At 48.0% G+C, this 26,095-nt stretch overlaps 2 protein-coding genes across 2 annotated transcripts in view; one reads left to right on the top strand and one right to left on the bottom strand.

Moving 5' to 3' along the window:
- Positions 1–218: 218 nt before the first annotated feature.
- Positions 219–26,095, top strand: part of LOC100731730 (ATP-dependent DNA helicase DDX11-like) — a 32,698-nt gene continuing 6,821 nt past the window's right edge. The window contains 10 exon segments of the mRNA XM_063229098.1: positions 219–406; positions 9,629–9,776; positions 13,636–14,149; positions 15,543–15,725; positions 22,658–22,981; positions 23,174–23,259; positions 23,606–23,652; positions 23,904–23,983; positions 24,845–24,889; positions 24,997–25,064. Coding sequence (XP_063085168.1) covers positions 9,633–9,776; positions 13,636–14,149; positions 15,543–15,725; positions 22,658–22,981; positions 23,174–23,259; positions 23,606–23,652; positions 23,904–23,983; positions 24,845–24,889; positions 24,997–25,064 — 1,491 coding nt within the window. The 5' untranslated portion in view covers positions 219–406; positions 9,629–9,632.
- On the bottom strand, positions 16,143–22,908 carry LOC134470996 (syncytin-2-like). The gene is made up of 2 exons (XM_063228274.1): positions 22,718–22,908; positions 16,143–18,803 (listed from the first exon to the last, which is right to left on the bottom strand). The coding sequence occupies exon 2, from the start codon at positions 17,925–17,927 to the stop codon at positions 16,896–16,898; it is 1,032 nt and encodes a 343-aa protein (XP_063084344.1). The 5' UTR covers positions 17,928–18,803; positions 22,718–22,908; the 3' UTR covers positions 16,143–16,895.

Raw genomic sequence — 26,095 nt, 5'->3', positions numbered from 1 at the left:
AGCACGGTAATAGGGCCGGGTTTGTGATCGGAGACCGGATCATAGCTTCTCAAGATCAAGGCAGCTCTAGGATTTCGTTGCCAGAACATCAATCTTAGCCAGGAAAACAGCGCGCAGCGCAGTAGCGCAGCGCAAATAACGCCACGCCCCCCTCTTAACCAGAGAACCAGCGACCCAGCTTGTTCCAAGTGCGCAGGCGCGGGCATGGGGGCGTGGCATCGTGGTCTGTGCTGCTGTGATTTGCGGCTGAGGGGGCGCGCGATTCCAATTCAGTCTGGTGTCCCAGGATCTCGCTCTCTCCACTGGACCCAGCCCAGCGGTCCTGCCCTGAGGGAGGACAGTAAGCACGGTGGCGGAGCTGAAGACTGGAGAACCGGTTGAGGAAGGTCAGACGCCGGCATACGTGGTCAGTAGGGGCTGAGGGAGGCAGCGGGACTGGCGGAGCCGAGGGGCGGGTGTGTGGTGCGCGGGGCGGGGCCTCGTGATGGACGGGCAATAGGCCAATGGGCGAAGGGCGGGCCCGGGAGGACGGGCCTTCAGAGAACTAGCGCGCTGTTTGGTATCCTGAGGACCGCTATCGGGCCTCTGGCCTTAAATTGGGGAATCTGTGCCAAGTGCTTTCCCAAGGCATTTAGTGATCGCGACTCTGGAGCATGTGCGCCACAGCCATGGCGCGGAGTTCCACGGAACACGTTTGTAGGAGATCTTGCTCCTGCCCACCGAGCCCCTGAGTAGGTCTGAGGAGGAGACAGATGACCTCCTCAGCAGTGCTGAGCGAATCTGTGGCGGTGGCACTTGATCTCCCCGTTATTTAACCTTGGTTGACCTGTGCTGCTTCTGGGGTAATAAGATCCCTACTTACACTCATGGGGAAAGGAAATGATGATTATTTATGTTCTGCATTGTTGTTAGAAAACTTAGTCTTTTCTTTTGCCTTCCTTATTGTGGAGAGAGTATGGATCAGGTGCTGTAACCTAATCAAAGCGCTGCCATCCTGTTCTGTAAGCATCCTTACCCCCTTCCTTTGTTCCAACTTCTTTTTCCCATAAACTACTCTCTCCCAAGAACAGCAATGTGTTCCTGGAACTAGCTGACCACAAGTTACACAAGTTAATATCCTGTAGAGTTAAGAAATGTGTCTCCAGGCCAAATCAGGAGACAAAAGACCTTCTTCCCCCTCAGTCCCCTCCCTTTGCTTTGCGGTTTTTCCCTTTATAAACCTCCCAGGAACCTAACCTGGTTGCACAGCTCTGCAGTTTCCAATGAGACTGTGTCCCTGGGTACCAGCTTAAATAAAGTGCTTTTTCTTTTTGGATAGCCTCTTGCCTCATTTTTGAGGTATATCATTGGGGTGCAACATCAGGAAATATGATACTTGAGGGTGTGGGGAGCAGCAGAGACCCCTCCTAGGCTCAGCCACCTGCTGCGTGAACTTGATCAAGTCACTGTTCCGAGTCTCTTCTTCACCTATGAAAAAGCTGATGGAAATACAAAGCACACGAGGTTTCTGCCATTAAGGATGGCTCTTGGACTGGATACTGAAGTCAGGACATCTCTCTACCCACACCAGTGAAGAGCAGAAACCTCTGGCTACGCCCCCTTATGTCTAGCTGGCTACTTACTTATTTATCAGAATTTTATTAAACGCCCCTGTTATGCTAAAGCTCCTCCCCTGAGACCTGGAAGCCAAGAAGAGCAAGACAGAAGATTTCTCGTTTTCCATAGTTGATAGAAAAATAGTGAGTGAAATAGGTTCAGTTAGTGCTAAGAGCTACAAAGAAATTAAGTACAAGGTGATACGATAAAGGTGCAACCTAAAGCAGCATGTGTGCATAGTTTGTGTGTGCATAGTTTGTGTGCGCATGCATGTGGTACATGTGTGTGTATTGCAGTGTTTTGGACTCTTGTCAAGTGGCAAAATTGGGGCGTGAGCTGAATTCTGAGTATTGAGTCATCATTTCCACGGCAGGGGAGCTAGTGATTAGTAGGCACAGATTGATTAGATAAGGCACAGTGTCTCACCAAAGATACGTAGATTGACCTGCGAGCCTCCTTTAGAGAGAGGGAGTAGGTGGTGCTCATCAGTCTTTGTCTGGGGATTGAGAACTAAAACCGGAAAAAAACTTTCAACCTTGGCAGAGGTGATTGAAGAGGCTGTGTGCAGACTAAAAGATCTGGATGGTCAGAAAACAGGAGTAGGCCTAGGAAGTCAGATTGGGGCTCCATCTGGCATCTGACTGGATGGCAGAATTATTTACTATCTCCCATCTCCTCCCTCCCCAGTGCTTTAGAGTGAACCCAAGTGTTTATGCAGACAAATGGTCTACCTCTGAGCCACCGGTCCTGCCAGGAATTATTCTATTTATTTTTTTAATTAATGAATTTTATTGGTACATTTTAGATATACATAATGCTGACATTCACGGTATGGAATTTGTGTCTGTATGTGATATAACTTGATTCTTTTTTCCTCTTTCTCTCTCTTCCCTTCAACTGCTCATCTTTTCCTTATTTACAAAAGCTTTGTTTTCATTTTTCCTTCTATTCTCCCTTTTTCTGTTCCCAATCCTCTCCCTAGTTCCCCTTCTCATTTGAATATTTTCTTCCTATTTCACAATATCTAATACACATTTCAATCCAAGTATAAATATACACTTTCAGTTTCTCACAACGTATAAACGGTGCAATATTTGAGCGCATGTGTCTGACTAATTTCACTTAAGGCTATAGTCTCAGCGTTCATCCATTACGTAGAAATTTCTCAAGCTTAACCTTTTTATGGCTGAGTAGCGCTCCTTTATATTAAAAAAAGCCCATGCCTTCTGTATCCACTCATCAGCTGATGGGCATTTGACTTGTTTCCAAGATTTAACTGTTACCAATTGCTACTCTAGACATGAGCATGCATATATTGCTGTGGTGATTCTTTTTAATTCTTTTGGGAAGATACCAAGAAGGGTGAAAACTGGGATAAGTGGAACCTGTAGACCTAGGTTTTGAGGAATTTTCACACTGATTTCCATAGTAGTTATACCAGTCTACATTCCCAATAGGACATAAGGGCAGCTTTTTCCCCACAGGCCTTCCAGCATTTGTTATTTGTTGATTTCTTGACAATAGCTACATTTTCTTGACAGTAAGGAGATGGAATCTCAGTGTTTTTTTAATTTGCATCTTTCAAGTGACTAGTGATCTTGAACCTTTTTTACATGTATTTATTTGCCATTTGTATTTCTTGATCTGAGAAGTGTATATTCATTTCAGATGGGCATTTTTAGATTGGGGCTTTAAATTTGAAGGGTCGGATTTTATTTGAGTTCTTTATATATTCTCTCTATCTTTTTTTTTTTTTTTTTTTTTTGGTCTTTTTCGTTTTTATCGGTACCAAGGATCGAACTCACAATTGCCTGCTTGCAAGGCAGGCGCTTATGCTGCTGAGCTAAATCTCCAGCCCGAGTTCTTTATATATTCTCAACATTAGTTGTTTGTCTGAAGAATAGATGATAAAAATTTTTCCACCTCTGTGTATTGTCTGTTTACTCTGTTGATGATTTCTTTTGCTATGCAAAACTATTTAGTATGACGGGATCCCAGTTGTTGATTGTTTTGTGAATTTTACTGTGAGATTAGAGTTTTGTTCATTAAGTGTTTGCCTACACCTTTGTCTTCAGGAGTTCTACTTATTATCTCTTACAGCAAGTTTAGTGTTTCTTTTAATATTTAGATCTTTGATCCATGTGATTTTAATTTAGTGCATGGTGAGAGAGATATGGATCTAGTTTTAGTCTTTGGCATGTGGAAAAGCCAGCTTTCCCCCCACTATTTATTAAAGAGGCTTTCTTTCAATGATTATGTTTGAACATTTTGTGAAACATTATGGTTTCGTTTGTTCAGAATTGTTTCTGTATCCTCTGTGTTGTTCCATTGATCCTGGGTTCTGCTTTTCTTTTGTTGTTGTTATTTTTTATTTATGTATGTATTTATCTTTGCTTATTTTTCCTTCTCTTCTCAGTATTGTGCTGTTTTTGTCACAATAGCTCTGAAGTATAACTTCAAGCCAGAGATTGTAATGCCACCTGCCTTGCTTTTGTTGTCCAGGATTCTTTTTGCTATTCTATGTCTCTTCTGGTTCCAAATCAATTTTAGAAATGTTTCCTCTAACTTGGTGAGGTATGCTATAGGTATTTTCACCAGGATTGCATTAAGTCCTTATAGCAGTTTTGGGAGTATGTACAGTTCCACTATATTGGTTCTTCTTACCCCTAGAATAAGGAATAGGCTTCCATGTTCTGACATCCTCTTCAATCTCCCTTTTCCAACTACTGCAATTTTGGGTGGTAAGTTCTTTTACTTCTTTCATTTGGTTAATTCCTAATTATTCCTTTTTGGGGTTTTTTGGATGCTATTGCAAAAGATATTGTTTCTCTAATTTCTCTCTCTGATTTCATTATTTGGATATAGGAATGCAATGAATTTTTAACCAAGATGTGGTACAAAATTTGGTTTTTAAATCTAGGTGTATTTTGGTGGACATTTTGGTGTTGTCTATGTAGAGTATCATGTCATGCATAAATAATTATTTATTCCTTTTCCATCTTTATTCCTTTTTAAGTCTTTCCCATCTCTGTTTTCTCTGGCCATTATTTCCAGAATAATATTGAACAGGAGTAGTGATAGTGGACATCCTTGTTTTGTTCTTGATTTTAGAGTGACAGCTTTCAGTTTTTGTCCATTTAGTATGATGCTGGCTGTTGGTTTGTCATAGCTGGCTTTTAACTAATTGAGATAAAGGTGATGTATTCCAATGTTCTATAGGGTTTTTATCATGAATGGGTATGGGAATTTGGACCCTATGGTCTGAGAGTATGCATGGAATAATTTCAGTTCCTTTGCATGTACTTAAGCGTATTCTGTGGGTTAATATGCGTTCTGTTTTGGATACCATAACATCCCATGCATAGCTGAGAAAAATGTGTATTATGATGTTGTAGGATGGAACACTCTATACATATCTACGAATCCATTTGTTCACAGGTTTGGTTCACTTCTGATACTTCTTTGTTGATTTCTTATCTAGTTGATGTGCCTATTTTTGTCTGTGGGGTATTATGATCCCCTGTTACTATGATTATTCATGTCTGTTAATATGTTTTAATATAGTTGGATGCACTGGCATTTGGTACATGCATATTTATGATCTTTCCCTCTTGCAGTTTTCTCTTAGCAAGTATGTAGTGCCTTCTTTGTCTCATTTAATCAGTCTTAGCTTGAAGTTCACTGTCTACAAATAAACTAGTTACTTGTGCCTTTTTCTGGGTTCGTTTTTCATCCTTTGAATTTCAGTCTCTCTTTTTTAATTGGTACTAGGGATGGAACTCATGACCGCCTGCTTGCAAGGCAGGTGCTTATGCCGCTGAGCTAAATCTCCAGCCCCTTAGTCTCTTTTTTTTTGTCTTTTTCGTTTTTATCGGTACCGGGGATCGAACTCAACAACTGCCTGCTTGCAAGGCAGGCACTTATGCTGCTGAGCTAAATCCCCAGCCCCCTTGAATTTCAGTCCCTTGATTGCTTTTTGAGTTTAAATGTGTTTCTTGTATGCAACGTATTGTTGGATCTTTTTGTTCATCCATTTTGCCCCACTCTGCTTCTTTTGAATGGTGAATTGAGGCCATTTACATTGATAGTTATAAGTGATATGTATTGATTTATCCTGTTGTATTTTCCTGTTCTTGGTTCCTTACCATTCCCTTCTGTTTAATTGATTGCCTTTCCTGGTGGTTTCTTATCGTTAGTGCTTTTGGAATTGTACTCTTGTCTCTTTCTAAAATATTTTTCAGAATATTTTGTAGAGCTAGTTTAGTGACCATGAATTTCTTCAGTTCTTTGTTGTGGAAGTATCTTATTTCTTTATCAACTTTGAAAGATAGCTTTGCGGGATATATCAGTCTGGGTTGGAGGTTGTTTTCTTTTGGGTCCTGAAATACTTCACTCCAAGCTTTCCTTGACTTAAGGGTTTGTATTGAAGTCTTCTGTGATTCTGACGCTCTTCCTTTATAGTTGATTTGTTTTTCTCTTAACAGCTTCTAGTATTGTATATTGTGCTGAATTTCTGGAATCTTGACTATTACATGCCTTAGGTTACATTTTGTTTACTTGTTTTTGCTTGTTTGGTTTTCATTTTTGGTACAGGGTCTTGCTTCTAGTGTAGATTGACTTTGAACTCACTATGTAGCCCAGGCTGGCCTTGAAGTCATGGTGATTTTCCTACCTCCTGATCGCTGGGACTCTGGGTGTGTGTTACCATGTCTGACTTGGCTAGATTTTTAAAATCATGGCTAATTGGAATTGTATATGCCTTATTATTTGTGTTTCAAATTGTTTTTTCATGTTTGGGAAGTTTTCTGCCATTACTTTGGTAAATAGGTTTTTTATGTTGTTTGCAGTATCTCCTGAGTTGTCATTGACTCTGTTCAATCTTACTTTATTCTTATTTGAAGCACCTAGCAGTTGGTGGTGGATTGATTTTTCATGGTCCCTTTCTATTTTTAATAAATCTTTCTTTTCATGGTCACAAACCAAAATTCTGTTTTCTCGATCTGATATTCTGTCCTCACATTGTCTCATGCCCCTGTGTATCTTTTAAATGGAATTTTTAATCGCATAGGCATCTATTTGAATCTGTTTCGTGGTTTTCATTTTTTTTCTTATATGAGGAATTTATGGTTTCCATCATTTTCCTGAGCTCCTCTATGTTTTTAATTTATATCTTCTCTAGAATCACTAATCATGCCCTTCATTATGCCCATCATCTCTGAAGTCATCTGAGAAATTATTTCTGATTTGATTTTTTTCTAGAGTCTCATTCATCTGCTTTGTTCCTTTTACTGATACCACTTTAGAGAGTCCAGAAGGGTTGCTTTCGAATTGTTCTGCCTCATCGTCCCTTGGATTTGCCTTTGGGGAACTGCTGAGCAGGAGTTGCATCTGGCTTCTGTGTCTTCTCATTTTCTGTTTTTTATTTCAGTATAATTCATGCATTGATGCTTGTAAATTGCTTGTGGTAAGCATCTTTATTTCTATTCTCAAGAACTCTTAAGAAATGACTGCTTCTTAGAGATGTCTTCAAATTATAGCTGACTTTTGGGTGTTGATTCTGTTGTAAAATTCTACTACTCAAATTATTGGGGATGAGAAGCTGCTGCCTACTTGGCCTACTAGTTGGTGGTTCTTTGGCACTGGCCTGTAGTATTGTTTATGATCCTCAGGTTGTCTCATTCTTGGCATATATGGAAGAACAAATGATTAGACCAGTTTTGTCACGTTGGGTAAAGTAGTACAATGAGTAATAATTGTATCCTATACCCCCTAAAAAAATGACAGCCTTTGGGCCAAGGATATAGCTCTGTGGTACAAGTGCCTGCCTAGAAAATGACAACCTTCATAACTATTGATTTGCCACCTTTATACATATGAACAGAACTTGTAGTTACCTAAGCAAATCTAAAAGAAACCAGAAAATTCTGTACAGTACATAGTCCCTTAAAAGGCAATTTTATTCTCAGGAAAGAAAATTAAAAACGAGTTAAGGGGGAAAAATAGAGCAGGAAAAGAAGAGAAAGGGATTAGAAGCAAGGCTGGAGGACAAAGAAAGATTTAGAAAACTGGTGAAGAGGACAGGAGAGAACGGAAGAAAGACAGGTACAGTGGAAAAGAAACAAAAACCAAGTAGTATAAAAACAGGAACAATCAATCAAGAAAAAGAGCAAAAATAAAAGATAAAAATATAAAAATTTTTAAAAATTAAAAAGCAAAGGAAGGAAAGTAGACATAAGAAATTAGGGTGTGTCTCTGCTGTCACTGGTTGACAGAGGGGCCAGACAGAGCCCAGATCCATGCTGACTGATCCCAGCAAACCAGCAGTAGGATTACGGTGGTGGTGGATAATCCCAGCAGGCCTGGGCCTTTAATTCCCCTGAAGTTCAGACTACTGCATTCTGGCTATGGCCTTGGGCCTGTTTTTCAGCCCACTTCACCCCAAATGACTGCTGCTGGCACTTGCTCCCTGGACCATCTTGAGCATGGCTGCGCTTCACTCTGAGGCTTGTGGCCACTAGATGGCGCCAGGCCTCCAGGTGTTCTGAGTTGTGACTTCTGTTGCCCCTTTCCTGGGAAATACCTGAACTTGAATAACTCTCAGCCCCTGCAGTCCACAGCATGCACTGCTCTGTTCTCTCAGTGTGTTTCTCCATGGAAGCCCTTGGGGTCACCGGTAGTCACTGTGCCTCTGGGGATCCAAACTGCCCCTCGCTTTCCCAGAACAAAGTGGCCTCAGGGAGAAAACAGTGCTTGCCACCTCCCCTGCTCTGCATTGTGCTCCCCTCTTCATTCTCCTCGTAGTATGTAATTCTCACCTCAGATCCTTTCAGGGTCCCAGGAACCCACTTCCTTCCTCCTCCTCCTCTTCTTCACATTGCTGTATTCTGGTGTGCAGATTTCAAATATTGTAGAGGCCGTTTCTCTGCTGCTCACCAGTCTGCCATCCTCCTGGACGTGCAGCAGTTACTTACTTTCTATATATATTGCCATCAAACAGCTGCATTGTATTGTCAGCCTCCAGCACATGATACAGATCTGCCACGAAGTCCTTCTGGATGGAGTAGGGTGGGAGGGGATCCCCAAGGGCTTCCATGGAGAAACACACTGAGAGAACAGAAACTAGAAAATTATTAGAAAGGTATCCAGGATACCTTTCCACTGCTGGTTTGGGGGTGGGGGGTTGGGGGTTGGGGTCTTTCTTGGGCGCCTGCTGCTTAGCCACTGCTGATGAAGGCTCTAGATGAGATGCATGAGTCTGTTGCAGGCTCCTGCAGGTGCACAATAGAATAAAGATGTATTAATAGAATGGGTTTTAGACTTTTAAATACATATACTGAGAAGAGATGCACCTCTCATCTATGTTAGAGAAATTACTTCCTAAGAGTGAGCAGTAGGAAGCAAAATAGAAGAACCGGTCCCCAGAATGGCAATTAGAGGAGAAAGAATTTGCAAGGCTCGCAGGGAAAACTTCAGAAGAGGAGAAAAAAGATGAAATGAAGCCTTGAGCCCTTGCTTGGATGGGGAGGACAAACACTGAGAGGTAGGACTGTGAGTGTCACTTGCCTCTTCTGGACAAGCCTTGTTGGTGACTCTGCTGGTGCCAGGGTTTCATGGGCCTTCCCTCCAGGAGAAGGTGAGGCAGCTTGGGTCTGCAGGGGCCATGTGGCTGAGCCTGTGAGGAGATGCTGCAGAGGACTCACCAGCGCCAGCCTTGATCCCATGGCACCGTCTTTCTGTGGAAAATTATTAGAAAGGTATCCAGGATACCTTTCCACTGCTGGTTTGGAGGTGGGGGGTTGGGGGTTGGGGTCTTTCTTGGGCGCCTGCTGCTTAGCCACTGCTGATGAAGGCTCTGGATGAGATGCATGAGTCTGTTGCAGGCTCCTGCAGGTGCACAGCACATGCAGAGAACACGGTCCCTGCATGCTGTAGTCTACAACCCAGTGTACATCTGTGACCACTGTGGAGCCCATTGTGTACCATCTCACTGCTCCACAGAGAGGTAACACTTCTCTTTGTGTTTTTTCCCTAGAACCATGGCTGATAAAATCCAGGAATCCAGTGGCATTGATTTCCCCTTTCCCCTCCCACCCTACTCCATCCAGAAGGACTTCGTGGCAGATCTGTATCATGTGCTGGAGGCTGGCAAGATCAGGATATTTGAGAGTCCCACTGGCACGGTGAGTGTGTGACATGGGACAATGACTGAGAACATGAAGGCTTCCACTTCTCGCCTCTGCAGAGATTCTTGGGGCTGGAAGTTGGGCAACATGGTCATTCAGATTGCCTCTGAGCTCCTGTGTCTCAGTTGGTAACCTCGGAGGCCCTTAGGCTTTGGGATCCTTGCTCTGCTGACTCAGGTCCAAGTCTCTGTCTCTCTGTCTATTCTTGAGCTGGTTATTTGCTCTTCTGCTTTTTTGTTTTTGTGAGTATGAATCGCTTGACTTTTGTCCAGTAGTAAGAGATTTGGCTGGAAACATGGAAGAGCAGCGTTGATCTTGCCTCACTTACCCTGTTGGCCTTGTGCCTCCCTTTGTGGATTTCCATCCTTGTCCTCTGTTTCCCTCACATATCCCCTCACTCTCCCCAGCCCTTATGTGTTTATCCTCGGTTCTGTGGCTTCTCTTCTCGTGTGTCCATTCCTGTGGAAATCTGCCCCCATGACACAGTTCCCCTTTATGTTCTGGTGCCTTCCAAATCACACCTCCAAGGAAATCCATATCCTCTCATAACCTGAGTGGATTTTCTTTACCCTTCTGCTTCTAATGCACAGCCCAAGATGCCCGGTTAACCTCTGAGTCACTAGGGAAATCTTCTGTGATTCCAGCACCTGGTGGTGGCCTCTTCACTTGGTGCCTGCACTGCCCTGCATGGCACTACAGCTCTGTCACTATCTAGATTTCACCACAGTGTGTGCCGTCCCTTCAAGTGCACGTTACTCTTTCCCCTGGGCACTTTCTAGGTGCCCATGCCCAGTCCAAAACGTGATTCCCCTGCACCCAGAGATGTCAGGAAAATGAATGAATTTCCTTTCCTGGTTGTGAGCATTACAGCGAGGTGTGTGGGTCTGTGCTGCATGAGATGCCATCAGTCATCGGTGCTCTGGGAGTGTTCAGTGAAGTCTGTTCTGTGTAATTTTGGAATTTTGTGCAGAGTTTTGTTTTATTTTCGGTTTGTTTCCTTTTGGTTTTGGTACTGGGGATGAAACCTGGGCCTTCTCCCTGCCAGGCAAGCACCATACTGTGGAGTGACACCCTCAGATCACTGCAATGCATTTATTTATACACTCGGCAGGTTGGTGTCACATGGCACTCTGCCTACACGTTTCACCTGTTTGCTTGGGTTAACTTGGGCTCTCCATGTCCCCAGAGCTGGAGCAGCTTGTTCACATGGCTCACCTTGGGTGATTTTCATTCTCAGGACCAGCTTTACTCCAGCCCCACAGGTGGTACTGACCTCCAGCTTCAGCTGCTCCCCACACTTGCCCACCTGGCCCAGCTGCTGGCTGCTGATATCCCAGGTCACCCAGAGCAGCAGCCCAGGTTCTGTTGATTGTGCTGCCCAGGACATTGCCATCCAGTGTCTCTCAGAAGCTGAGTGAAATGGTTCACTCAGCAGCATGTACTCTGGCACAGGGTCTTTCAAGTTCTAAAGCATGCCCATAGCTTCCACATCTCTGGATGATGATAATTTTATTAGTACTGTACACATCTCCAGCTGCTTACTTATTGTGTACCAGGTATTCTTTGGATCCTGCTACAGCCATTTGCCTTTCTGTCTTAACTAATTTCAGTGCCTACACCTCTGAGAGGAAGGGATGCTCCTCACCCCCTTTTTGCATACATGTGTGGCAGCACGCATTATGAGGTGACCGCAGAGCCCCAGAACTGGGAAGCAGAGGAGCCAGGATGTATCCCCGACAGCCTGGCGGTGGCATCTGAAGCCTCAGCTTGCAGTCTGCACTCCCTCCTCCCTGGGCACAGGGCTCTGTCTCCCACTGCACATTCAGCTTGGATCAGGGTCGGAACCTGTGCCGATGCTCTGAGATGTCAGCATCCTCGTTCCTGGGCAGAAAGGCTGGGCACCTGAACCAACCCAGAGGAGCGGCCTGTGGACTCGGTCTGTGTCAGAGACCCGGAACCTCACCCCACACCTGAGGGGCTCGCACAGCTGGGCCTGCTGTCTTACACTTCTGCAAGGTGGACTGCAAGGTGGCAACAGGGCTGGCTTTTCCTAAGGCTGCAGTGAAAAAGGGTCTGTCCAGGTCCCTGACTGTCCTTCCAAGGACACAGTCTTCACCTCTGTGGCTGCATCTGGCCCCCACCCCAACACACAGGTCCTTGGGAAACACTAGTGCACATCTCTAGTGATCCTGTGCTCCAATAAGGTCACTCTCTGGGACAGGACAAGGACTTCCTCATCCCAGCTTTGGGGGGATTCATTTCAGCCTGCAGCGAGGGCCACAGGGAAAATTCTGATATTTAAATCACATCTCCAGAGCAGTTGACTGACTTTGGGGGGAAAAACGAACAAAACCTTAAGCACTAGGACAGATCGTGTTGCGTCTGCACATTGATTGTTTTAAAGCTGAGGCTAACATGGCTTGGCAACTCTGTGGATTTGCTCTGCTGAAAAGCTCTGAATTCCTTTCTATCCAATTTAGTTTTTATTAGTTCTTATTTGCAGCACATAATGATTCCCCTCCCTTGGGGAGCTGGCACATGGACACAGCACATCTTAATTCCCTTTTCAGCCCGCATTTTCCTTCCCTCCTCTCTCCTCCCTCCATCTCTTGGTCTTCTTCCCATTTGCAAAAGAGCTGTCATACTATTTCCTATTTTCTGTGTTTGATTTGCTCTTTATTTATATTTTGGGTTTTGTATAACAAACCACATGATAGATAAGCTTTTGTGTCTGATTTATTTTACTTAAGCTTATGAGCTAAGTATGTCCATTTTCTACAAATGACTCAAGTTTACCCTTCTTTGTGGCAGAGTAGTACTCCCATGTCTGTAAATACCACATTCTCTTTATCCAGTCATCTGTGGACGGACATAAAGGTTGTTTCCAAGATTTAGCTCCTATGAATATGCTGCTGTGAAGTGCACATGCATCACTGAAATGAGTAGACACTTCTCTGAAGAAGTAAAAGCGGCCAATAAACACATAAAAAATGTTCAGCATTACTGACCATTAGAGGAATACCAAATAGAACAATGCTGAGATTTCATCTTTTTCCAGAAAAATTGGCTGTCAGGAAGAAGTCAAATAGTAGCAAATCCTGGTGAGGCTGGAGGGGAAAGGAATCCCTCTCCACTGGTGGTGGGAATGGAAACTGGTACAGCCACTGAGGAAGTCAGTGTGGAGATCCCTCAAAGCCCTAAAAGTAGAAATTCCATTTGACCCAGCTATTCCCCTTCTGGGTTCTTCCCCAGAGAGTTACGGATGTCGTATTACAGGGACACATACCTTAATTCTTTTGGCAGAGGTGCTAGTGCTAGTCTAGTTTCTTGTCACAGGTTGTTACCATGAAGAATTTGTATGCACCCCACAAAGCCACCGTAAGTTCCTTTCGGAGTGTTGAGCATCATGATTAAAGCAGTTCTTTCCTGCTGCTGGGCCCCATGTCTGTTTCTTTCCTTTTGCTTGTTTGTCCTGGCTGTTGTATTGGCTGCTCCTCCCCTCCCCTCCCCTCCCCCTCCCCCTCCCCCCTCCCTTCCCTTCCCTTCCTTGGTTGACTCAGGGAGCCCTTTCATTTGTAAAGCCAGAGCTTTGAAGCCTTTACGAAAATGACAAAAGTCCTCTACATTTTAGCAACTTCGAAGGCTGGGCTGGCTGGGTGGAAGGGGCCAGTCCAGCCTGGCAAAATTTCAAGACTCTGTTTCAAAATTAAAAGCAGAAAAATGAAGAGGTCCACTTTGCCACTCAGTGGTGTAGCGCTCACCTGAAGGAAGAAGGCGAGTTCACGTAGGGAGCACCACCATCCAAGAGGAGGGAAGCTTGGAGAAACGCTCAGCAACCTGCCCTCTGTTCCCGCAGGGAAAGTTCCTGACTCTCATCTGCAGGGCTCTGAACTGGCTCCGTGACTTTGAACAGAAGAAACAGCAGGAAAAGGTGTGCTGCCTCCTGGCTCCTGGAACCCAGCCCCTGCCTGAGGGCCAGGACTTGCTTCCTGCAGCCCCATCTTCCTGCCCGGCGCCCCCCACTGCCCTGAGGCCTGGAGGAGAGCTGGACTGGGTCACCCAGTTTGTGCAGAGGAAGGAGGACAGGGAGCTGGCAGAGCAAGTGAAGGCGAGTCTGGGTGGGATCCTGGGGTTGGTGCAGTGGCCTCTGTCCTCCCCCACTCACCTTGCACCCTGCACTTGGCATTGGCCCGAGGCAGCAGAAGGAGGGGCTGCTGCGGCCCCCATGCTCTGGAGGCCAGTAGGGGTCCCCACAGGAGTCTCCTCAAGGCTGTGTTCCCCAGGAAGAGCAGAGCAGAAGGAGGAAGCGAGAGGAGCGGCTGCAGCAGACCCGCCACAGTGCACAGTTCAAGCGTACAGCCCAACGCCAGGTGGGTGCCCTCCTGTCCTGCCCCTGCCGCACTGCTGGAGACCCCGTCGGGCTGTCAGGCCTCAGGCTGCTCTCTGCATCCCCACCAACTATGTCCTTCTCATGCAGAGCTGGGCAACTTAGTGGCAAAGAATGGAGTCCAGGACTGGGTTCCTCCCAGAGGGGCAGCAAGGCTGTGTCCATGGTCCATGGGGGGATGTCCTTGGTGACAGCCAGGCTGAGGCTGAGGCCATCAGATCCCCGGGTTCCCTGCCAGGCCTCTCCCTACTCCCCTGCTCCCACACCCCCCTCCTCCTGCAGCTCCATGACCAGGGGCAGTTTGCCCCAGCCCTGTTCACCTCTGGTCCCACTGTAACTCCTCTAGTACTAGGCCTGTCATCTGTCCTGTGACTTTTGAGTATGGGCCCCTGGGTTGTGACTCTAGCTTAGGGACCTGAGCCCCCTCCCCTTCCTTCCCACACTCCTGGGCCACACAGACCTGAGCTGCAGGCAGGCAGGGCTGGAGCTTGCAGGGGTAGGCAGCATCCCCATGGTTGTAGGGTGCCTCGCTGCAGGGTGAAGTCTGCTGGCTCTCAGTCCCGATCCCCCAGCAGCTCAGTAAGTGCCCAGGAGCATAGCTGCCCCTCGCCTTGCTGAGTTGCTGAGGGGAGACTGTGGCGTATCCTGTCCCTTAGGGTGGATGAGGATGAGAACGAGGAGGACCTGGAAGAAGACCATGTCACAAAGGGGGATGTGTGGCCCAGGGCCTTCTATGTGGGGCTGACCCTGGCATGCACCGCTTTTCTCTCTTGCTGTCCTCAATCTGAAGTCCCAGAGGAGAGGGAGCATCTGCCTTGGCCTCTGCCTCACACTTAGGGTGATGCACAGGAGTTCCCTCCCACACTATCCCCAGGAGGTGAGGGTAGGGACACGATCATCCCAAGACCCCGAGCCCTATGCTCCAGCAGGGTCAGAGGCAGGACCTGGGTGTTGTCACCTGACTGGCATTCCTTGGTGCCATCTGATGTGGGTGACACTACCTCCATAAGAACCTACATTTGCAATCACTGTACCTGTTCCCGCAGGCTCCAGGTCTCGATGCTCCGAGAGCACCTGGGGCTGTTCTGTCCCCTCTTTGACCTCCCCTTTGCTCTGGGCAGATTTAATACTGCAGCCGGACACACTCCTAGCTGGCCCAGTTTGTGTAGGAAGTTCAGTAGAGCCCCTTTGGCAAGGATACGAGGCTGGTGACCTTGGGCTCCTGGCAGGTGAGCAGCATCAGGCGTCCTGGCCCTGGTGCCCTCTTGCTCTGCCCCACACCTATGTCTCCCGGTCCAGGGTCCCAGATTGGACAGCCAGTGGGGCCGAGGTGGCTAAGCTATGGGCACAGCCCACACCCTGCCTGCTACTCCTAGGCAGGAGGAGGAGTGGTGGCCTTCAGCTGGTGGTGCTGCCCTACCCGATGCTGTTGCATGCGGCCACTCGACAGGCTGCGGGCATCCAGCTGCAGAGCCAGGTCGTCATCATCGACAAGGCACACAACTTGATCGACACCATCGCAGACATACACAGCACGGAGGTCAGTGGGTCCCAGGTGGGTTGACAAGCATGGGGCTGCGGGCTGTGGCCCTTTCCCTGAGGCCCCAGTCCTTAATTTTTCCTGGGACTGCGCTTGGTAGAGCTGCACAGTCCCACTGTCCGGCTAGGACAGGCCAGAGAGCAGTAGGAGTCTCGGGTCGCTGGGTCTTGTTATTCTTCATGTTGCTTAGGGGGATTTAATTGGGGTGTACTCAGGATCCCTAGGAGTTTCTTTCTGTAATATGTCACATCTGTGTGCTGCCTCTACCCTCCATACTGATCCCCTCCTGGGTGGAGGGGCCAGATCCTGGCTGACTGGGAGCCTGGAGACTCGGGCAAGGCCAGCACCTGAGGTCACACAGTGCAGGGATGGTGAGCTGGGAGGGGACCACTGTCGGTGTCGCTCCCGGCCGACAGGAAGAACACACAACAGAATCTGGCAGTGGTTAAGCTTCCTTTTATTTTCTCTCCGTGCAGTCTGCCCCGGGATCCCTCCCGGCCGAAGCCTCTACCGGTCCGCTGCCCGCGGCTCCTTCCGTGCTTCCTCCTCCAAACGGGAGAGGCAGCAGCTTATAGGTAATTACAGCATCCAATCAAATCAAGGCGGGCACTGCAAGCTGATTGGCTAGCATCAGTTGTTGCTAGGTAGACTGTTCTGCTGAGCGGGCTGTTTATGTAGCCGGAACAACCAGAAAGCAGGAAGTAGGCGCAATCTTGGCTCACTCGATGGGAGGGGTAATTTAGCTCAGGCTTCGCTCTTTCCTACAGGCCACATGACCGCCGCGCATGGTGATCTAGCGCTGCTGCGGCTCCCAACATCTCCCCCTACTTTATTTTGAATGAATGTGTGCATCGCAGCCCGCCCTGGATTGAGTGCAGAGGCTTATGCCCTGTGTTGAGGCCCACCGGGTCCGCCAAGGCCCTGAGACCCTCGTCCTTTTTCCAGGGCCAGGAGTGAACCGGACGGAACCTGGATGCACATAGGCATGCACTCATGCCACTCCGTGTGATCCCCTCGGAGAGACATCTAGATCTGGGCAGATTCTAGTAATCCAGCGGCTTTCGTGCAGTATGGGGTAGGGCCTGGCTTAGGTCGAGTTGTGCTGGGGAGGCACGCTCTTACCTGTCATTGACTCACCTACCCTGCTGTTTGGTGTCATCAGGGAAGGAATGCGGGAGACCCGCCACATCTAGACCCGGTCATAGGCCAGTCGAGCGAGCCATGCGTAAGCCTGGGGGTCATTGTGCCCATCACGGGCTGCTGCCAGGGCCGCATGGGCAACCAGGCGTACTTGACGTCGGGCCGCCGCAAGGCGCCCATTAATAAATGATGTAACCCATCGGAGCAAGAATGGCCCTACAAGCAAAAGCAGCAGCAAGGAGCACAGGGGACCTAACAATGGTAAAACATAGGGGAGCAAGCCATTCCAGGCTCCCCAAAAGGGATTGTCTTGTAGTTCTTTTCTTCTCTTTTCTAGGTCTTCTTGCAGTTTCTTTAATCGGTCTCGAACGATTCCGGACTTGTTGGCATAAAAGCAGCATCTTTCCTGTAAGGCAATACAGATACCTCCCCTTTCTACAGTGAGTAGATCTAGGCCCCTTCTGTTCTGCAGAACGACCTCCGCAAGAGAATCAATTTGGTCTTGTATCTCCTGGAGGGTCCTCTCAACGATAGACATATCTTCTATCAATTGCTTGGATAACTGAGTATATTTGGTTAATGAAACTCCTAGGCCCGCGGTCCCGGCGGCCAGGGCTCCAGTTATCCCCAGACCAGCCAAGAGAGGTAAAATCACTACATCTCTCTTGGCTCTTCTTATAAAGGTGTCCACAGCTGGGATGGGCATGGGTTGGTCTCCAGGGACAATACCTATGTCAGGCAACAAATAAGCTAAGCCACATAGGCCGGTCCAATTACTGGGCAGGTAGGTATAAGCATGACCATTGCCGCAAGCAAATACTTTGCCAAAGGGGGCACATAGCGGCGAGCTATTACTTACATTGGTTATGGACTCACACGAGGCGGCTGCCAGCGCTCCAACAACAATATCATAACTATTATTTTGTGGGTATTTTTGGAAACAGGATGCATTAAACTGTCCCATAAATTGGACCCGAAATGGAGGCCCATGTGAGCAGTTATAGGGTGCGCTATAATCGTAAGGTTCACTTTCATTGTGTCTAAACGGCATGGCCAGTGGCCATGATTCTCCCATCATCATACACAGCCAACAATCAGAAGCCAGGGTTGGGTCTGTAAAATTGAGTGCTCTATGGGTGGCTTCCAAGACGGATTCAGTAGCGGGATCAAGGTTAATGCCTCGGGATTTAGGGCGTAGGAGTGGATGGTAATTGACTTCAGGGAACGGATTTAATTGCTCAGTGGCATAAGTGCCTGCCGGTATTGGTCTTGGACCCCTCCACCGTCAGAGATGTGAACGGGGGCGGCCATAGACCAACAGACCGTTTTTCCAACTTCTCCGTTACAACCTGACTGCATGAATGGGGAAGCGCCTACAGCAGCGGGAATATGGTCAGGGGCAACAGGGCTTCTGGTTGCAGTTAGTGTTGCCATCCAATAGGTTGTATTGTTGATTTTGCATTGCTCTGTCTTTGTATAGCACGTGGCATGCATGGATTCTTCGAACTTAGTGCAAGGACATGTGGCGAGATTGCCGGGCCCTAAGGGAGTCACCCTAGGCTTGAGTATGCACTGATAGGATGATTGACCAAATCCTCCTGCAGTAGAGATGTATGCAACTGAGTAAGCTGTTTTATCCCCACAATCGATCCCTGCTCTTTTATAGATGCCACCAGATGGTATACTGCTTACCACGCCACCTCTGCAGTCGCACGGATTGCCAAGAAGGCTTGTGCGTAGGTCTGTTCCAGAAGCGGGGCCCCCCAGCCCCGCATGTACCATACTTATCCTGAGGAGGGCTATGATAGCGCCCCCAACGAAAAGGGCAGCTCCTTTTGGGCTCATCTGGTTATCAGGTCTACTGCTGGTCTCCGGCAGGGCAGGATTGGTCTTCAGTCGAAGAGCTTGTCGCACGCGTCAGTCTTTCCGGGACCCACAATGGTTCCCGTCCCGGTCCCTGTAGAAAAACACAAACCGCACCTCGGTTCCAGCTGACTGCTGGATCCGGGCCCACCCATTGTCCCGTCAGGACATCTTTCCATTTTACCCATCCCTTATTGCTAGGAGATGGATTACAATGCTCCATAGCTGGGGAGTGATTGTTATTGTTCAAATTTAAAAAATTGTATGTAAACAGTGCCATGGATAGCCGTGCCTTTGGGGGCAGTCCTTGGCCTACTCCCCCTTTTTGTTTACATAAAATTTCTTTGAGGCTTTTGTGAGCTCTTTCAATAATTCCTTGGCCTTGAGGATTATATGGGATACCATGTTTTAATTGTACTTCCATAGTCGTACAGAACTCATTGAAGGCTTTTCCTGTATAAGCTGGTCCGTTGTCTGTTTTTAATATTTTGGGCTTGCCCCACGCGGCCCAAGCCGCTAGGCAATGATTAATCACATTAGATACCTTTTCACCTGTCTCTGCAATTGCGAATATGATATGAGAACAGGTGTCCGTGGAGACATGGACATACTTAAGAGATCCAAATTCTGTCATGTGTGTGACATCCATTTGCCACATATCGCCAGGGATCAACCCTCTGGGGTTAACCCCCATTGATGTGACAGGCGTGTGTGTGGCGCATGAGCCGCACAGTCGCACGATGTCCCGCGCGTCAGCCCTGAAGATGCGGTACTGGTTGGCTAACGTCCTGGCATTGACATGGAACTTGTCATGAAACTGATGGGCTCGTTCTATTGGAGATAACATATTGAAAATCCATAACGGGCGAGTGGCCGCATCAGCAGCCGCATTGCCCTGTGCCATGGGCCCTGGTAAGTGTGTATGTGCTCTTATGTGGGTGGTGTATATTTTGTTGTGTCTGTTTAGGAGCAATATCTGAATAGACAGGAGCAAGCCAGTCACTTTAGAGGTTGGTTTAATTGGGCCTGCAGTCTCAAGGACCTGCATGGCATTGACCACATATTTCGAATCAGAAACAATATTAATGGCTCCTGGGAACTTTTCGAGGACGGTTTGTACAATCTGTAATTCTACCACTTGTGGTTGGTCTGGCTCAAACTGTATACTAACTGGAGACATGCCTGAGACCACATAGGCTCCTATCCCAGTTTTGGACCCATCAGTGTAAACTGTTGTTGCTGGAGCGATGGGTTCGGAGGCGGTGATTTTTGGGAATACCACCGGATGCTGAGTAACAAACTGTAACACAGGGTCCTTAGGAAACTGATTGTCTATCTCTCCATGAAATATGCATCTTAGAATGGCCCAAGTATCTATACAAGCAATCAGAGTTTTGATTTGATTAGCGGTATAAGGCACCCGAATGGCTTGAGGCACGGAGCCAAAATGCTGGATGGCTCGACTACGCGCCTCCAGGGCCAGAGAAGCAACTGCTTCCGGGTAATGTTCAATAATCTTGGCAGGTGAAACCTTGGGATGTACCCACAGAAGTGGTCCCTTCTGCCAAATCACCGCTGTGGGCTGGGAGCTGGTCCGCAACAGGCAGATGTCAAAAGGCTGTTCCGGGTCAATTCTCCGCAATGTAGCTCTGCCCAAGGCCTCTTCTACCTTTCTCAAAGCAACTCTGGCCTCTGGGGTGAGCTTTCTATGAGAAGTGATATCTGGATCCCCTCTTAGAAGATCAAACAAGGGCTTTAAATCTGAATTAGGGACATGTAAGTAAGGTCTAATCCAATTTATATCCCCCAATAACTTCTGCATGTCATTTAAGGTTGTAATACCATCTGTTCTAATGGTCACCTTTTGTGGTGAGATCAATGTAGGGGAAATCCTGGCACCTAGATAAGTCACCATGTCCCCTCCCTGAATCTTGTCGGGGGCAATATGTAAATTGGCTTTCCTCAGGGCCTCGACCAATTGGCCGAGCATATCATTCAGCATTTTTGTGTCTTTACCACTAATCAAGAGATAAAGTAGTTATTAACTGAACATAGTTCTTCCCTTACAAGAGAAGGCAAAGAAGTTTTTGTTCCTCAAGATACACAAAAATATTGTTTGAGGTGTTCTTCCTTAAACCACAGAAAATGACAAATGGCAGACTTCAAGAATATAAACTTAAGAATAATTTCCATAGAATAGTATAAAATTAAAAGTAACACAAATCCATGAGGCAGCACATAAAACAACTTTTTAAACAACAAATTCAAAATCTGCTACAGCTGATTCAAATAGGCAGAAGACGGACATATGAAGTAAAATGAAATTGTACAAAAACAGATCAATAAAACATTGCACGAAAGCTCAAAAAAGTTCAAGGTGAAATAATCTGAAAATATAGGAACTTTCTCAAGTGGAAGAAAATACTAAGTTATAAAGGGAATTCCCAAGAGGAAATCATGTCTGTTTTCTCATACAAGGCATATTTTACTCTCTGATAATAATGGTGACATTATTGCTATGAGATAATAAAAAATTACTCTTAGAGGGAGATAATTCTTTTCATTCCTCCCTAAAAGTCAGGAAAAAAATCCTTGATATTCACTATAGCAAAAGAAAATCTTTATACAAAAGCTATTATATTTTTATGTTATTTTCTAAAAGCAGTCTATTATGCTTAAGAACACATTATAATCACTATACACTGCTCAAAATGATGCAATACTAGAGTTATCAGTGGCTTTGATTTTTAAAAAGGCAATAGTGTAAATGTGACATGATGACACTAAACAGAAAGAAATGTATTTCAAAAAATATAAAAGCCCAATATAAAGATTCCCCTCATAAACAGACATTTTGCTCTAGAAACTAATTGCACATTAAAGAGTTGTTTTAGCCACATGTGGCACTCCACAGAAATTAAATGTGCTCTCAGGCATTCAAGTGGTTCGAAGGTCGTAACAGCACTTTTAAGTTCTCTAATCTGTTTTATTTCAAAGGGTTCCCACACATTACGTCCCTGGCCTAGGGCCATTTGTACAGGATATATCCCATAGGGGCCGCTATCTATCCCTGGGAACGGGTGGTCTTCATTAGACACACGACCCCCACGCCACAGCTGTCTGTGGAAATAACGTCCCGCCGGCGGCGGAGCATCATGCGGCGGCCTGTGCGTTACTTCCTGTACTGACGGAAGAGGGGGGAGTTCCCATGCGGCGGCCTCGCGGCGAGGGACCGCTTCCGGGAACGAGTTCCAGGGCGGAGCAGAAGGTTCTGTCTCCCTCCCCTGCCAGGGGGCGCTCAGAAGCTCTCTTCTTTTTCGTAAGCCTAGCTGAGCGGAGCGCAATTCGCTGCGCAACGCAGCGAAAGAGCCTTGCGTCTCCCCATCAAGCGACTTAGCCTCCTGACAGCTGGTCTCTTTGGCCTCCTTGCCATTCAACCTTCCCTCGTCCTCGGAGTCAGACGACTCCGAGGCTAGAGCCCCGTCCTCCTCCTTAGCATCCTTGTTCCCCTTGACGGACCCCTCTCGGGAGCTCCCTGACTGGGCCTGCTCAAATACCCTGCGTACTTCTGTAAGCTCTTGAGAGCTCCCCCCATGACTATCCTCACTCTTTAGGCATGCATATATCATTTCCCACAATGGACGAGCGGAGACCGAAGCTCTGTCTTCCCTTTCTGCTAGGGAAAGGTCTCTGCCTAACTTTTCCCAGGAGGGCAAGCTCAAGTGCCCCGTAGGCAAAAACCAGGGAGCAAAGCTATCAATCTCCTCAAAGAAGTTTTCTAGAGTTTTGCGCCCTACCTTGAGGTCCTTGGACTTTAAAAGTCTCCGAAGGGCCAGCACCAAGGACTGAGCATCTTTACCTGGCGTGTTTCCCATTTTTAATATATTTTATTATGTTTTACCCACCGCGTGAGGCTTAGAGAACCCGCCACTTACGCATGAGCCTGAGAGGAGTCTAAAAACCCTGTAGGTGCGCGCCACCCAGGGCCCAGGCTTATCCTCTACTCACCTGTCCTGCAGCACTGTATCGGAGAACGTCGTCCACTGCCGCGTCCCGGGGTTGATCAGTTCCCCGTACGGGCCACCAGATGTCGGTGTCGCTCCCGGCCGGCAGGAAGAACACACAACAGAATCTGGCAGTGGTTAAGCTTCCTTTTATTTTCTCTCCGTGCAGTCTGCCCCGGGATCCCTCCCGGCCGAAGCCTCTACCGGTCCGCTGCCCGCGGCTCCTTCAGTGCTTCCTCCTCCAAATGGGAGAGGCAGCAGCTTATAGGTAATTACAGCATCCAATCAAATCAAGGTGGGCACTGCAAGCTGATTGGCTAGCATCAGTTGTTGCTAGGTAGACTGTTCTGCTGAGCGGGCTGTTTATGTAGCGGCAACAACCAGAAAGCAGGAAGTAGGCGCAATCTTGGCTCACTCGATGGGAGGGGTAATTTAGCTCAGGCTTCGCTCTTTCCTACAGGCTGCATGACCGCTGCGCATGGTGATCTAGCGCTGCTGCGGCTCCCAACAGACCACTGGCTTCACACCAGCGGAGCAGGGTCCCAGGTACTTTAGGCTGGGGCATTATAGTTACCATGGGAAACACCAGGTCTTTCCCTGTCCAGGGAAAACCAGCAGGGAGCTTCCTTCCCTGAGGGTTTCAGCCTCTCACGTTGTCCAGCCTGGAAGCAGCTGCACACAAAGCAGAGCTTCCTATGCTCTCAGCTCCGTCAGTCCCAGGGCCACAGACCACACGCCATGGGTTCCTGGCTCCCGCTCCCCATGCCCATGACTGCTCCTGTGAGGCCCGAGCTAACGTTTTCTGCGTGTAATGCCAGTTCCTGGCCCAGCTCTCAGCCGCTTGTCCAGAGCCTGGTCTGACCTCAGCCTGTGCTCTGTGCTCCATCCCCAGCTCTGCCAGGCACTCTCCCAGTTGCTGCAGTACATGGAGCGGTACAGGTGGGACGTGGCCTCAGGGTGGGCGGGAAGGTCCTGGTCCTGTTGGCCTGCAGAGGGTGTGCGCGGTCAACTTCCCATCCTGGTCCTGTGTCCACAGTGGGTGCCCCACTGGGCCCTGCCTGCTTGAGACAGGACTTCTGGCTCTTGGGGGCCAGCCTGCCTTCTTCCTGGGGTGGTGATAATTTGTGACCTGGCCAGGTAGCAGGGAGCTGTAGGGAGCCCCCACTCGAGGCCTGCGGGTTTCTCCACAGGAAGCGTCTGAAAGCCAAGAATCTGATGTACATCAAGCAGATCCTGTATTTGCTGGAGCAGTTTGTGACCATGCTGGGAGGTAGGCAGGCACTGCCGCAGTCCCCACCTTTTCCTTGACTGCCAGCAAGGACCCCAAAATCTCCCACAGGTGTTAGCTGTGTCTCGATCATTGATCTTCCAGATTCTCATTCTTTCTGCTGAGTCCAGCAGTCACACCTCACAGCCTAGTGCATTTGCCCACATTCTGTGCTCTTTCATTTTTTTCTTTTTGATACCAGGAATCAAACTCAGGACCTTGCACTTGCCAGGCAGGTGCTGGGCCCTGGTGCCTCTGTGCCCTTCCCCCCACCACACTCCGCCACACTTGATACAATGCGTGGCATTCTGTGAAGGGGTTGTAGTCTGGCAGCATATGCGGTGCCCTGCATGGCCTCAGTTTCATTTGTCCCTGATGGGAGCAGCCTGTCTGTTTGAACCCAGGTTCACAGATGAGTCACTGAGTGCAGACTGGGTGCTTCTCATGTGACTGTGGTATGGACCCCTGGCCTATCTGTGTCTGTGCCCACGAAGGTGGGGAGCTGCTGGGGATCTTCAGAAGGATCTTAACCCAATTGGGCTCCCTGCTTCCTCTACCTTGACCACTGCAGCCCATCACCCCGGCAGCCATCTGCTCCTGTGCTACGCATGGTGGGAGCCATCTGCCCTGCTCAGGAGGAGGCCCGAAAAGAAAGAATCAGGTTCCATGTGCATCGGGCCCGTGAGGCAGCCGGAACCTCTGCCCTCTCAGCCGGTTCTCTGCCTGCCATAAAGGACCAAAAGCAAAGCAGCCGCTGGAGCCTGCTGCGATGGGAAGGCTTAGTCCTGTGAGCAGTGTGGAGATGAGAAGGCAGAAGTAGGGGGTGGGCAGCTCCACTCTGACCTGTTTATGTCTCTCTCTCAGGGAATATCAAGCAGAACCCCAACACACAGAGCCTCTCACAGACAGGTGAGGAGTTGCTCAGCAACCTGGGTGATCTGAGCTTCTCTGTCCCTGTGACACCGGAAGCCAGGCTCCAGTGCAGGCCCCCAATCCCTTCTCCTGTCTGCTCTCAGAGACTGAGCTGAAGACCATCAGCGACTTACTCTTTCAGAGCCAGGTGGACAACATCAACCTGTTCAAGGTAGAGCTGTTGCCTTTCTTTTTTTTTTTTTATTTTTATTTATTTATTTATTTTTTTGAGCTGTTGCCTTTCAATCTGGGCCCATCATGCGTCCTTCTTGGTGCCAGCTGTGGGCGCTGCTGCTTTCAGATCACAGAAGGAATAAAAAGCAGAGACCCTGTCACGAGGCAGTCGGAGGATCTGAAACACAAATGCGGGAAATTATTGGCCCCTTAAAAGCACTGTATACCTAGGAATTAAGTGACCTTCACTCTGGGGCCGGGCTTTCTTGGACCTTAGGGGCACAGTGGAGACTGCAGGTCCCCCCAACTCCTCTTCCATCTCACCCCAGAGCCTCAGCTTCAGTCACAGCCTCTGACATTTGCTTGCCCTCACCCTGCACATCCGGGTCCTGTACATGGTGGACAGCCACTGTCACTGGAATCACCAGCCAGTGCCTCTACAGCTTTAGTCACCCCTGTGTACGGAGCACATATTGTGTCCTGGGCAGTGACAAGTGGAGGCCATACAACAGCACCCTGAGATAGGAGCAGAACAGTCCCCACAGCCAGTGGCCGGGCCGCACAGCGTCCATACCAACTAACCTTTGCTCCCATAATAGCAGGGCTGCACCTGCCTTTTGCCTTTGCTTATAGTGTTTTTTGTTGTTGTTTTTGTTTTTTTAATCTGATTCTGAGCTCCTCAGAGTCTAGCTCAGCTGCCATCACTGGGAAGGAAAGCAGGGGACACACCATCTAGGGAGCAATCAGAGCCATGGGACAGTTCTTTTTTTTTTTTTTTTTTTTTTGTCTTTCTCATTTTTATCGGTACCAGGGATCAAACTCACGACTGCCTGCTTGCAAGGCAGGTGCTTATGCCGATGAGCTAAATCCCCAGCCTCCATGGGACAGTTCTGAGGAGGCCCCTGGGGTGGTGCTGTGCTGGTGGGCAGAGATGGAGGCAGAAAGGAGAGGGGCAGGGTGGGCGTGGAGCTGAGCTCCAAGCTTGTTTTTTCTTTTCTTTTCTTTTCTTTTTTTTTTTTTTTTGTCTTT

Source organism: Cavia porcellus, unplaced genomic scaffold (genome assembly GCF_034190915.1).
Source record: "Cavia porcellus strain 051 isolate PalLab524CR breed Dunkin Hartley unplaced genomic scaffold, mCavPor4.1 scaffold_17, whole genome shotgun sequence".
NCBI classification, from domain to species: Eukaryota; Metazoa; Chordata; class Mammalia; order Rodentia; family Caviidae; genus Cavia; species Cavia porcellus.
Note: the sequence above shows the minus strand (reverse complement) of the source record. Positions and strands in the feature narration are given on the sequence as shown.

Bases quoted from the DNA above. Each gene is read 5' to 3' on its own strand.
- LOC134470996 (XM_063228274.1), bottom strand. From the start codon at position 17,927: ATGATGATGGGAGAATCATGGCCACTGGCCATGCCGTTTAGACACAAT.